The sequence below is a fragment of the Cygnus atratus genome, chromosome 2 (assembly GCF_013377495.2).
Source record: "Cygnus atratus isolate AKBS03 ecotype Queensland, Australia chromosome 2, CAtr_DNAZoo_HiC_assembly, whole genome shotgun sequence".
NCBI lineage: Eukaryota > Metazoa > Chordata > Aves > Anseriformes > Anatidae > Cygnus > Cygnus atratus.
Genome location: NC_066363.1, coordinates 120,084,697 through 120,099,071, shown reverse-complemented (window position 1 = coordinate 120,099,071; position 14,375 = coordinate 120,084,697). Strand labels below are relative to the sequence as shown.

Here is a 14,375-nt window from a genome sequence, read left to right as displayed (position 1 = left end):
GATGCTAAAAGAAGCATTCCACGTGTTCTCCCCAGTCCTTCACAACTTCTGAAGGGAGAGGGGAGAACCTAACAAACCAGCATCTCAGGAGAGGAGACTCTGCTTTCTGAAAGCTACGCTTTCAGAAAATGAAAAGCACTTGGTCACAACTCACAGGCTGCATTGGTGAAATGCCACAGCTGAAGCTAAACAGCACATACAGGGATGTTCTCTTTTTTTTTTTTTTTTTTTCCCCTTCCCAAAGTGTGAAGGTCTGCCATTTTTATTTTATTTTTTTTTTTCTACAAAACTGGAGAACTTCTGGATTCCTTAACAGCTCAGCTTTTCAATTGAAAGACATGTTTCATTTCAACTTTCATTCCAAGGCCTGTGATTCATTTTTGCAAGAGTTATTTCAAACAAGACATGTTTTACATACTGTTTGCAATGCTGTTTGTTAATGCAGAGAGCGGGTTACAGTAACATCTGTAACAAATTCCACTTGTGCATTTGTAAGCTATGTGTAAAAATGTGGAATACTAAAAAGGCCAGATGGGCTTGTTCTGGGTTAACCTGATAGGATGTTTTTATATCATGCTGAGAATATATGATATCATGTTGAGAACGAAAACTGGGTGACGGGGATCATGAAACAGATGGGAATGAAAATGAAACATAATGAAAGAATGTCAATATGAAGACTTCTGTTTTTCCTAGGAAAGCAAATCTTAAACAACTTGGAGAGTTGGCAGGTGCAACCTTATGGGAAAATAGTCTCAGGAACAACCGTGCCAGCAAGGAAACAACAATTACAAGTGCAAGGGCAAACCACACATTGTAAAGGAAGTGCTCAACAAGAAAAGGTTGGCCAAATCTTACATGGTCTGAAAGCCCTGAAAATGATACAGTCAAATTATAAATCGTAAAAGAATACCGAAATATGACAAAAAATCAGAAGAACTCACCCACAAAATATTCTGCAAATAGAAAGCATAAGCCGGGAAACATTCTAGAGGTGCATTTGTAACAAGATGAGCAACAAAAATATTTACATTAAACAGATGGGGAAGGCTACATGCAAATGACACAGAGAAGTTTTTAAATGCCTGCTTTTGCTTCAGTCTTCACTAAAAGCATCAAGGATGCACGCATGGCTGACATGAATAACAAAGGGGTAAGAACTCAGGGTGTAAAAAGGAAAGAACAGTTTAGAAGGATATGGGTGTTTGTGAGACACCTGAACACTGTCAGTAAATCCAAAGTCACAGAGCCTCTACTCACCTGCAAAACAGGGAAGTAAAATACGGACAAAGAATAAATAAATTAAAGTGATGAATCAGTATTCAAGGTTGCACCTAGTTTGTATTTGGTTACAAATTAAATCAATTCTGGGGGGAAAAAGAAAAAGAAGGAAAAAAAAAAAAAGAAAAGAAAAAGACATGACCTATGATGTTATGATGTCCAAAAGACTGAGAAACACTAGGCTAAATCATCCCCAATCCTCTCCAGCCCTATTTCATCTATAATTTTTAAACCAAAATCATCTAGAAACGGTTTCTTTGGATATGGTTTAGGTACTTTTAAAAGGCTTTCCTTTGCATTGACAGATGGGGCTTTTTTGCCCATTCAGGATCCGTACATGTGAAAGCTACAGGTGAAAATGCACCCAGTAGAAGCCAGGGATTTGTGAATAAAGGTGGCTTCAATGATCCCTCTGAATTGCTGCTGCCTGCTACACAAGTGATTCTCACTCCCTAGGGTGCTCTACAACTGAGGCTGCATCTGAGGGCTCAGCAGTGTGCAGGACATCCTGGCCACATCCCTTTTCCTTTGCTGGGCTGGGCGGGGGGTGGCCGCAGAGCTGCTCTCACTGCAAACCAGCCCAGGCCCGTGGCTCTGTGGGAAGCTCCTGCTAAAGCAGGTGAAGCAGCCTATGTAAGTCAGAGTACACAGGAAATCAGTGAAAAGCAGCTACAACGTGAGGGACTATCCTGATGAGGTTAAAGAAGAGGAAGTAATGTAGTATCTGCTGAGGTTCACACTGCTTTAAATTTGGTAATTCCCAGTTCTTAGGGAAGAGTGTCAGAAAAAACAACCTGCGGTTTTGGAAGGTTTAAGCAAACACATGCTATTGACCTGGATAAGACTTTATTTGGTCTAGGGTTAACCAAAACCAGATTCCTTTCAATGATGGCCAGACATGTAATAAAATAAAATACACTTGCTTGCAGAATTTGAAAAAAGAATTCATCTTCACATCATTAGGGTAACTGCCTAGGAAGAGGGTATAGACCCTCTGTATCTGAAAACTGTTGGGAAACAGAGACATTTTAATCCTTCAAATGATAATTATTGTAATATCTATTTTCCATTTGCAGCAGAGTTTATCCTAAAGGTGAGCCAGGAAAGACTGCAAAAATGTATTCTACTTTCTCCAGTCAAAGAGTTATGCAGTTAAAGCAGACCCACATGGAAAAAAAAAAAAGAGTAATTATGTACTGGAATATTAGAGGGCATCATTATTTTTATTTCAATGTTATTATTAGTCTAATGGCATTGCAGTCTTAAAAGGCAGAAAGAAGGGAATAAGAGTTGCTAACAAAATTGTAAATCATGGAAGGATTAATTAAAGTATCAGTGCTGCATGGAAATGACTGTTTTTGTGATAAAACTGACCAGTTTGAAAAGTATGACATGAATATGTTCATTAATAATTGATATAATTTTCCTAAACACAGCATGTGTATGTGTTGTGGTTTAGCCCGGCTGGCAGCCAAACACCACACAGCCGTTCGCTCACCCTCCCCCCTCCCTCTCCGGGATGGGGGAGAGAAATAGGAAAGTGAAGCCTGTGAGTTGAGATAAAGACAGTTTATTAAGACAGGAGAAATAATAACAATAATAATAATAATAATAATAATAGTAATAGTAATAATGTGTACGAAATAAGTGATGCACAATGCAATTGCTCACCACCCGTTGACCGATGCCCAGCCTATCCCTGAGCAGCCGGCCCCCCACCCCGGCTAGCCACCCCTATCTATTGTTCAGCATGACGTCAGATGGGATGGAATACCCCTTTGGCCAGTTTGGGTCAGCTGTCCTGGGTCTGTCCCCTCCCAGCTCCTGCTGCACCCCCAGCCTGCTCGCTAGCAGGACAGAGCGAGAAGCTGAAAAGTCCTTGGCTTGGTGTAAGCACTGCTCTACAACAATTAAAACATCAGCATGTTATCAGCGCTCTTCTCATCCTAATCCAAAACATAGCACCCTGCCTGCTACTAGGAGGAAAATTAACTCTGTCCTACCTGAAACCAGGACAGTATGCTAAGCAGCAGATAACAGATTCGCATAAGAAGTAGGAAGAGTTTATACATGCAAAAAGTTCACTGCATTTGCATCACACGTTATTAGTTGACCTCATAAAACAGGGGCAAGCATGATTTCAATAACTGGGAGACAAAGAATTGGAAGCTCTTTGGGTAAATTAGCTGTGGGGCAAGACAGGAAACAACTACTAAGATCCAGTTTGCCAGTCACCCTGGTGATGCAACAGCCAGGCTATTGCCTGTAAGTGACAGAGGGGAATACAAGCAGCCTGCACTCTGCGTGTTTTGGTCTGCTGCCTTAGCAAGATCTAGCAGCAGAGCTTGTGGACAAAGCAATGAAATTCGCTCACGCCCAAGCCTGTAACTGGGAACCGACAGCCAACAGCACCTTTGCATTTCCTCAGCCTGCTTGCTGAGCTGAGAAGCAGAAGTACCAGGAACTGCTCGTAAGTTGTGTCAGCTCGTGACTGTCAGACCAAGGAAGTTACAGGACCAGCTGGTGAGGTTGCTGGGCTACTTAGCACTCACCAAGCAGTGGTCTCATAGGCTGTAAGTACAGGGAAAGAGGCTCAGGTGTTGATTTCTCTACGTACCTGACTTTGTTTCTGGCATATATTAAAAATTCACAATTCTGCTGAATTCTACAGGGGATGCCACTGTTCTGTTCTGTATTAAAGCAGGCAGTACGTGCTGAAGATATGTTTGCAAAACTCAGCTTCTTTTAAAACACTCTCATTAGAGCGACTGCTAGCATTCATCTCTAGTGGCCAAAATTATCTTTGCCAGGGCATAACCAACCCTAGATTTCCCTAGCCCCTACTCATACACATTAATTAAAACATAAAAGAGAAACCTCAGCTCTTCCAGAGGGCAGATTGTTTTAGAAAATGAGCTGGACTGCCTTCCTAGCAAGCATTTTCTTGCTATGTTTTCCACAGACCTAATTTCACAAATTGGGACTGCTAGTACAGCAAAATACAGAAATTAATAAAATAAAAACCCTGAGTCCACAGCTGTACACTGTGTCACCACCAGACTTAAAGTCACCACCAGACTTCAGTCCACCTAAATCCTCCTTTGTTGCTGTTAACAATGGCAATTGATGCATGCAGATGCTCAGACAACAAAACAGCAGAATCAGTACAGCAGAGTAGTAGTATATTCAATTACTTGCTTGCAAAATGTTATCTTTTTACCAGATGTTTATTTCACCTGTGGGAGCAGTCCTAACTTTTTTTTTTTTTTTTTTTTTCAAAATCAGACTATTTTATCCATTGTAAATACAGATTTCTTTCAAGATTGTTCAAGGCAAAGGCTTCATGAATTCAGTGAGTGAAGCACTGAGTAGCCATCTGGCAACGCAAACACCAGCTCACAGCAGTCTTTAATACTGAGAAAATCAGCTCCAGAAGTGGGTTCATGTTGAAGGGCATTACATTCTTCAGCTATCTGTTAGTCACACAGCCACAGCCTCCCCTCCCCTTGTCTCACTCCCAGTCCTTCCCTATCTGACAAGGCCAAAGGTGACAAAGGCCATTCCTCTAGAATAAAAAGGCAACGTATTAAGTGCAAACACTTCCTGACCATTTTCATACTGCTGAATCACAAGTCCATTGCTAACGTATTGTTCCGCACTGGAGAGAGTTTCAAAATTTTTTGTTGCAACATAATTCTTGCGTAGACATGTGCATGCAGGCACGCCAGCTGTGCAGCGTGGCTGTGAGCAGCTCAGCCTTGGGAAACATCACAGGCATGCAAGGAGAAAAAAGAAGACAATCCTCAGCTACCGTTTATTGTGTTTTCAGTCTTCCTGAGAAGTTTGGACAGGCAGGTAAACTGCCTTACCAGAATAGTGTGAATAAAGAGACATGCAGAGCTCAACAGTGTGTCAACCAAGGCCAAAAAAAAAATAGTCCTGATCTTATTTTAGTTCACCATGAGTTTTCTCTCTGGATATTTATAGTTTATAACTGTCAGTGGCAGAACACTGGACTATAGGCACCTTTGATACAGACCTTGACATGCAAATCACTTTGGGGTTTCTCTCTAAATTTTTTCTTATGATGTGGGATAACTTGTATATTTTGAGACTATCTCCATGGTTTCACAACCAATGATATTTCACAAGAAATACCAAATGATATTTCACAAGAAATATCATTTGATTAGATTTTATTTACTTCACAGTAATTTACATATGAATTTGAAACCGACATTACTCTGTGGAGTACATGTACTCAAGTTAACATAGAAGTTTGACTAATTGACCTAACCTAAGAAATAAAGATGACACCACCAATGAATGCTACTTGGAGGCATCTCATAAGCACTCACTCTACAGAACTTGTACACTTTCACTTCACTTCTGTTGGAAATGAAAACAGCCTTTCCACAAAGGAAAGTGACTGTATACCACTGCCATCTAAGTAGATTGCCAGCAGTATCGAAGAGGGAGACCCAACTTCACAAGTTCCCTTTGAAACACCTTTTTCCTCTATTCTCTCCTTCCAAGTAACCATATTTACTCAGACCAAAACATGTGAAAACTAAATTCTCCTTTAATGCGACAAAGTTTAGGATAAAGCTTCCCATTCTGAGTTTCAGACTTGGAGAGAAATAGAACCCCTTAATTTTGAGCATGTTTCTTAAAACTTACCTGAGCAGAGAAGTCAATTAACTTTGGAAGCAACAATTTACTTCCTTCATCACTCTTCAGAAAATCCAGCAAACTTCCTGTTACAACAGAGAAAGATTAAGTCAGTGTAGCTTATTATCAGAATAAAGTTCCCACTAGGTCCCCAATTTTCTGAGTCACAGAAGTTTTGCAGTGAATGGTTTTCATGTACTTTCAAGCCAACTGCAGTAAGCCCATCTCTTTACACGACCTAATAACAGTAACATTCAAGCCAGCATGGCAGGTATCCAAGTTTTGCAATTTCCCTGGGTGTAGAAAACTCACATCAGAGCATACCTTAGTTCAGCGGTGCTGAATTGGATAATTACCCTAATCTACAGACTATCAGGAAAGTTCTCTAGGAGAATCTCACTCATTAATTCTTTCAAGGTGGTAAAGAATAAATTGCTGAATGGTAGCTAGTGTTTATGAAGTCATCAGCAGAACTGCTTGAAAACAGAACAAAACAAACAAACAAACAAAAACCCTACTAACTAAAACAATCTGAGAAGGAAACCTCACTTATTTTGTGTAGTGATACTCTACTACAGGTTGTCCCTTTCTAGTAGTGCAGCAGTCCTTTCAGGAACACTCATCACTCCCCTCATTAAACAAGTATTTATCAATTCAAGAGCTATATAAGACAATTTCTAAGGTTTTAATTATTAAGCGTCTTGTTATGACACCAAAGTTAAGTATGGTTAAGTATTAGAACCCAAAGGAACCAGAGCTATTTTGAGGGTTGTGCTCTGCACCTGAAACAATTTAAAAATGATACATTTAAGAAATCTGTAAAAAAAAAAAAAATATTTCAAAAATGCAATAATGAATCATAAAATCAAACCCTTATCCCTCCTCTAAGATCCCTCGCTTATATCAGAGCATACAAAAGAAAAATGTTAAAATCCCAAGTTTTCCTTTTCTGTTGCTTCCTTTTTAAAGGATGGGCACTGACTAATGAATGATTAATAAACAGAAGTGTTTACTAAAACCCTGCTTGAAGATCCTCTGTCATTCTCACCTTTTGCCATGAATTCTGTTATAATATAAATAGGTTCTTCTTTGGTCACTACAGCATAAAGCCTAACTAGCTTGTCATGCTGAAGTGTTTTCATGAGGTTGGCTTCCTCCAGAAAGGCTTGCACAGACATTGTTCCCGGCTTCAGAGTCTTCACGGCCACTTTTGTACTGTTATGATAATAACCTAAAAGGGGGAAATATGTTCAGTGCACTTGCAGTCACCCTGCACCGCGCAGCACCCTGATTAGCAGGAACCCATAAAGCAGGTGAGGTTAGATTCCATTAACAGCTAGGAGCCTGACAACAAGCAATCACATGTAGCACAAATATTTACACTAAAATTCCTTTACGTTTTGCCAGTGATACACTGCAGTCAATTATAATCAATTTTCTACCTTTTATGAATGTTTTATCTGAAAAAATAAAGAAAGCAAGCTTCCATTTATAAGTAGCCCACGAGAAAATACTAAAACAGTCAAGAGATGTTTTAATAAACGTCCACATAAATAGTCTCAAAATCTAATAGAGCCCATGGATTGCTTACAAGACTGCAGAGCATCTTTAAATACCATGGTTAGAACCATTTTATGCATGCCAGTCTCGTGCTTATAATCCTTTCTTTAACCCTCAGTACTCAAAATGGAACTCTTCAGTAAAGTGCAACCAAATGAGCATTCTCGTGACCATCACAGATATGCTGGCAGCACTGCAATCCTGCAGTGTTCAGTGCAAGATTTAAAACATGATAATTCCTTTCCACATAGCACATGCCAAGAGTAGAAACAATTGCGGCTGTTTCATTTCTCTGTTTATCAAACCTTGTAATGTAATACTCTGACTATATAAAACGCAAATATCAGTAAATAAATGTTAAAATAGCATTAAATAAAATCAATAGAATAGCAAGAACTGATCCTAAAGTTTATCTTGTAAAGTTTTTTAATTTGAAAAAGAAATAGAAATAGGAAAGAAAAGAAATAGAAAAAAAAAGAAAAATAAAAAAAGAAAATAAAAGAAATAGAAAAAGAGAGGGATATAAATGCAACATCTTCATTCCAGATTTACAGATTACTCCAGTAATATCAAACCGCAGCCTTTTGCCCCCCCCCACCACACACATTTCAACATTGCAAAAACGCTTCTTGGAGAGGTAAAGCTTTTGTGATTCAGAGAAATAACCTCAGTTCCACATTCAGCAACAATCCAGACAGTATTACCACAATGGATGTACCTCTAAATTGGAGCCTGCAATTTCTGTATATTACTTATTGCCTTAATATAGGAGCTCAGTGGCAAAGCAAGGAAATAATTTCCAGATCCTAAGTAATTGCTCTAATCACTGCACATTTTATCACCTTTTTTAAAAGAAAGATCATCACCTGAGAAAAGCCACTATAACTGTGAGCAAATATTCAACTGCATGATTATTAAACATATTTTTTCCAAGCACAGTATGGTCAAAGCATAACACAGATATTCCTCTAGATGGTCTAATAAGAAGAAATGACAATAACAGGTCAAATTCTGCCATTAAAACTCAGGTATACAATTTCTATCCATCAAAAAAACAGGTGTTAAATACATCTCTTTCTGCTTAAAAAGCAGAAGGCTTATATCTGTAGTTTGTAATATTCTACACCATACCCTGAATGAGAGCACCAGTTCCACTCCCCATTTGTTGAATACTCTGCTAAACATACTAATTAATACCTTTACTTCTGTGAGACAATTCTGATCTACACTCTTAACACTAACAATATAACAGTATTTTATATTCACTAGAGATTCATCAGACTAGGTTTCTGCTTACAGAAAATTTACATTACTAAGAACAAAAACCTCACCCAATACTGATGTTCTCTGCAGGAAAACAGTCTATCCTGGTCCTCTGGTGGTAATATACAAAACAAAGTAGCATGAGAGCATTAGAGACATTTGACCCTGATCTGTCTCTCATTCATTTATTTCATCAGGTATTGGGGGAGGTGGTGAGAACAACACACAGCCAGTGAGGAAAGGTGGTTGTGAACTCTAGGGGTTCATCAGCACACGTTATGGTGTCTGTAAAAAATGGTCTCTAAACAGTTCAGCAAAACTGGAATTTGTTTTACCTCTTTCCCCCACCCATTACAAGTAAAGCCCTCACAGAGCATGAGTCCCTGCCTCTTCAGATAAGCTGGTATCACCTAGCCACCTGAGAGAAAGCTCCCATCATCTGTGAGCCAGAAGTGGCAGAGTACAAATAACACATGAAGGGGAGCATTATATTACAATATCATGCTAGACAGACATGAAACAGGTAGCATCTTTTCAGTATGCATCTGTACCACCAAAGCTTAATGTCCTAGTCCTCAGGTCGGGTCACTTATGATTACCAAGAGGACCCCACACTTGCTGTGTCATGGTATTCCTTGGCGTAAAGTATGAATGAACTGATGTTCACTTTGCCACCTAAACATGAACTCAAAAGGACAGATAGATAAGCAATGAAATTCTTGCTTACATCTAGGTCATCTGACATAAAATTCAGATTCTTTGCAACTAATGTTCAGCTCCTGTATGGTACTGTAAAAATACATATGTGATGCTGATGAGATGTACTAGCCAGTTTTCTTGGTTCATTTTAGATGTCTTCGTGAAAATAATAGTACTTCTGAGGTACAGTTTACTCTGATTTTAATAACAGCTGCATAAGAAAATACACCCCAAAATGTTTATTACTTATATTCTAATTTGGGGTTTACAAAATGAGAGAATCTTTTACACCTGAGATGTGAGCAAAATGTGTCTCATTAATAAAATACACCGTAATGGCTCCATTTGGCTTGTTAACTTTTCTCTTATCCCTACTTGAGAATTCTATTCATGGATTATTAATGTCACAGAGCATTATGGTTCACATCATATCTGTGCACACTAGGAACAAAAATGCATAAAACATAGACCCTACTCTTACAGTGCTACTCCGGTTCATCACTTCACTAAAGAAGATGCCCAAATGAACTAAACTCCATAGATGAAAACCCTTTCATACCATGGCAGGAAGCAAGCCCCTCAGCAGTTTAGGCTTTTGAAATTTAAAAATTAGATATAATGCAAGAAATAATAAGCGAATCTGAGGAATCTGACAATTGCTTACAGAGAGCTATGCTCTTCTTACATGTATGAATAGATTCTAGTCTGTATGAATAGAATCCTCCAAAAATTGTGTTTCGCCCATTTATTTTGGAGTTGATTATGGTATTTTCACAGGCAGGTTGCCAGATTTTCACATGGGCTTATTCAGGCCTAGCTGTGATACAAGCTCATAATAGGCAATAAGTTGAGCCTACCAAAAGCATTTCTGACCAGATCTCCAGGACTGAAGATGAACGGCTTTGTGAACGAGTCTACAAGAGGCAGCTTTCTCCTTCCTCTGCCTTCACACTAATTCCCTATAAAGTTATACTGGAAACAACCTGAGCTACAGAGGTATGACACTGTTAGAAGTCAGACAATGTCTCAGGCTATTGCAGCTGCAGGAGGTACAGTATTTCCAGGATGCTGGCTAGAAAGAGACTGAGCAATAGCTTCTCTGCATCCTATTGCACATCAACACATCACTCCTCCTTCACCATCTACACCATTGAACAGTTTGGGTTGGAAGGGACCTTAAAGATCCCCTAGTTTCAACCCCCTGCCATGGGCAGGGATGTCACCCACCAGACCAGGTTGCCCAAAGCCCCATCCAGCCTGGCCTTGAACACCTCCAGGGACGGGGCATCCACAGCTTCTCTGGGCAACCTGTGCCAGTGCCTCACCACCCTCTGAGTAAACAATTAGTTATGTCTAGTATAAGTCTCCCCTCTTTTATTTTAAAACAATTACCCCTTGTCCTATCACTACAGGCCCTGGTAAGAAGTCTTTCTGCATCTTTCTTATAAGCCCCTTCTAAGTATTGGAAGGCCACAATAAAGTCTTCCTTGGGCCTTCTCCAGTCTAAACAGTACCAACTCTCTCAGTCAGTCTTCACAGGAAAGGTGTGCCAGCCATTTGGAGGCCCTCTTATGGACCTGCTCTAACAGGTCCATGTCCTTCTCATGCTGGGGACCCTAGAGCTGTGTGCAGGACTTGAGTAGGCATGAAGGAGGAGGCATGCAGGTGTTTGGGGTGATGGCATTTGTCTTCCCAGGAAACTGTCACATGTGAAGATGGCTGAACAACTGCCTGACAATGGGAAGTGGTGAATAAATTCCTTATTTGTCTTTGCTTGTGCATGCAGCTTTTGCTTTACCTCGTAAACTGCCCTTATCTCAGCCCATCAGTTCTTGCACGTTTGTTTACCTTTCTGATTCTTTCCCGCATTCCCCCCCCCCGAGGGCAATGACTGAGTGGTCTAAAACATAGATGTGTTATCAGCATTATTCTCATCCTAAATCCAAAACACAGCTCCATACCAGCTACTAGGAAGAAAATTATCTCTGTTCCAGCTGAAACCAAGAGATTCTTCTCTAACATATGCTAGCTTTCTCCAAAACCCAAAAGTAAATGTGCAGGAGGAGGATGTCAGCTTGGAAGCTCAAAAAGTACTTATTGTTGAACTGAAAAGACTATAAGAGAATGCTCGCAAATCTTCACATTGCAGTAACAATATTGTCTCTATCTTCCCATATACTACAGAGTGGTTAAGGTTGGGAAGGACCTCTGGAGGCCATCTGTCCAACCCCCTGCTCAAGCAGGGCCACCCAGAGCAGGCTGCCCAGCACCACGTCCAGGCGGCTTCTGAAGATCTCCAAGGAGGAGACTTCACAGCCTCTCTGGACATCCTGTGCTTGGTCAACTCTCATAGTAAAGAATTGCTTCCTGATGTTCACATGGAACCTCTTGTATTTCATTCTGTTCCCACTGCTTCTTGTCCTGGCACTGGGCACCACTGGAATGAGACTGGCTCTATTCTCTTTCCACCCTCCCTTCAGGTATTTCTAGATGCTGATAAGATTGAACCTTCTCTTCTCTGGGTGAAAGGGTCCCAGCTCTCTCAGCCCTTCCTCAGAGGAAGAGATGCTCAGGTCCCTTCAACATCTTCACAGCCCTTTGTTGGTCTCTTTCCAGTAGCTCCATATCCCTCTTGTTCTGGGAAGCCCAGAACTCTTCTGAACTGGACAGGTTCCCTCTGAAATCAAAATTCTAGGTACCCTTTAGCAAGCAGAAATTTATTTGGTATTGAAGCTATGGAATAGTATTTCTCATTCATACTATGGCCTAAACATGATTTTGCTCCAGATGAGGTAAGTAATCAGGAGAGTCTAACAAGTAGCTTATTTCTCAGTATCTCTATTTAACTCCTGATGCCTCTGGTTAGTCATCATTACAATAAACAGTGTTTGTTCATATCCTGCACAGGTGACCTGATAAGTGTTTTTCAGTCTGAACTTCCTTGGCTCTAAGATTAACCATGCTCCTGATTTGAAAGGATCTGCACCGAGCAAATTAGCTTCTCTCGCTTCAGAAATGAAGCAGAGAAGAGGAAACACAGTGATCATTTCACAGTACATTAATTTTTCTCACAGAGTGACAATTCAGATAAAAGGGTTAGGCCCAATTTAGATGTCAAAATAACGACACAAATAAGAGGAAGCATCTTGAACCAGAAACACCCTTTTAAAGTTTTATGCCTTTGTGTGTGTATGCAGAAGTAGTCACTTCCCATAATGATCTACATTTTCAAGCAGGTGATAACGTTCTGCCATGAAGTCTTCCACAGCATTTCAATGTCAGTTTATTTCTTGCCCTGGTTTATCAGGAAGAGAATAACTGTACAATGGCTGACGCTTGTCTCAACTGGCAAGTAAATTGTCATTTATGTATAACACAGCCAGAGGCTTTCTTAAGCCTTTTCTTGTGAAAGCAGATGAAAGGCTGAATTTGTCTATGTTGCATCACAGAGATGTGTTGTTGACATTTTTGCATAATTTGTATCAGCAAATTGCACCTATTAGCAAACATCTCTTTAAAACAATGAAATATCAAGTGTGTTCCTGTTAGACTGCTGCACTCCTGTGGGTCATTAGAGCACCCTTTGCATCTTCTAATAAGCTTTGGGATATACTTCTAAGTTTCTTAGAAAAGCCCCGCCTATAGAATCTTGATAATACCAACAGTAAAAAAATGTTGTAATAGTATTAAAGTGATTTTATTGCTATCTAAATATAACCTCCAAAAAGGAGAGTCAGGGAAGGCTTAGACAATGATTTGACCTGAAGAAACATCATAGTGAAGACTTTGGAAGGAAGGCATAGTTTATCTCTATTAAGTCAAGTAAGATGGTAACTGTTAACATGTGCGTAACTAATGAATAACACACAGAACAGATAATATGCTGCCCAAAAGAATACTCAGACCCCTGAATAGGCAGCACTTCAAGAGCAAGAGAGTTAAAACATTTTTGCAGAACACGATTAGACAGTGGTCATAGCCCTTTGCCAGGGGAAGCCATTGAGGCTGAGAAAATAAAAATGTTTTTAAACAAGCAAGGTTAATTATGATTATAATAATTAACACTATCAGTTTTAGCTGGTTATATATTAAAATTTACTACTTGTAAGTCTTACAACACTTTCATTATTGGGGACCTGCATGATAGTTCAAGGCTGGGGGTGATCAGTCTCTTATCTTCTACCTACATCACCTGCTTCCTGAGTAGCAAGCTCCAACAATAATCTTGTATTAAATATCTCCTTTTTTCACCAGGTTATGGTAGTCCCATCCATTATATTTCAGTCTCTTCTTTGCCAATAGATGATGAAAACTTTACACATAATTCACTGAAAGACAATTTGTTCCATGTCTGTGTCTGGTACCTTATCTTTCACAGATCCTCTCTCCTATTATTTTTCCTCATGAGAAGGTATATTCTGAGCCTGACTATTCTGTTTTCACAAGTATATCATACCAGGCTTATGTCCACTATTATTCTGAGTGATTCTTAAGTTGTACTTCTTTCAGCAGATTTAAATATTATTTTCAGAGAAATAAACTTACCCATCCAGACTTCTCCAAACTGACCAGCTCCAAGTTTCTTCACTAATTTAATTGATTCCCGTGGAATTTCCCATGCATCTTTATCCCATGGTTTTTGAGGCTTAGGACAAATACACGCTTTTTCCAACCTTCTACATAAGCCATCTGATTGCTCTGTTTTTTCAAAGGAAAAACAAAATATAAAATCCATTGCAATCCATTTAGTCAAAGACCACTTGATTTAGGTGTGCATTAACCAGCTCAAAATAATTTTCAAACAAGTCAGTGCCTTATGAAAATGTAATCTTTTTAGTGCTTTCACACAACTTTAAGTGCTTCTATACTTTGAAATTCAGGGACAGATTTAATAGAGAAGT

General features: G+C 39.5%; 1 protein-coding gene across 5 annotated transcripts in view; it reads right to left on the bottom strand.

Moving 5' to 3' along the window:
- LYN (LYN proto-oncogene, Src family tyrosine kinase) overlaps positions 1-14,375 on the bottom strand; it is a 52,732-nt gene that overhangs the window by 12,281 nt on the left and 26,076 nt on the right. For all 5 annotated transcript variants that reach the window (XM_035553121.2, XM_035553124.2, XM_050708598.1 and 2 more), the window contains exons 8-10: positions 14,020-14,172; positions 7,001-7,183; positions 5,962-6,038 (exon numbers count right to left, since the gene is read on the bottom strand). In XM_035553121.2, the coding sequence (XP_035409014.1) occupies positions 5,962-6,038; positions 7,001-7,183; positions 14,020-14,172 (413 nt within the window). The remainder of the gene's footprint in view (positions 1-5,961; positions 6,039-7,000; positions 7,184-14,019; positions 14,173-14,375) is intronic.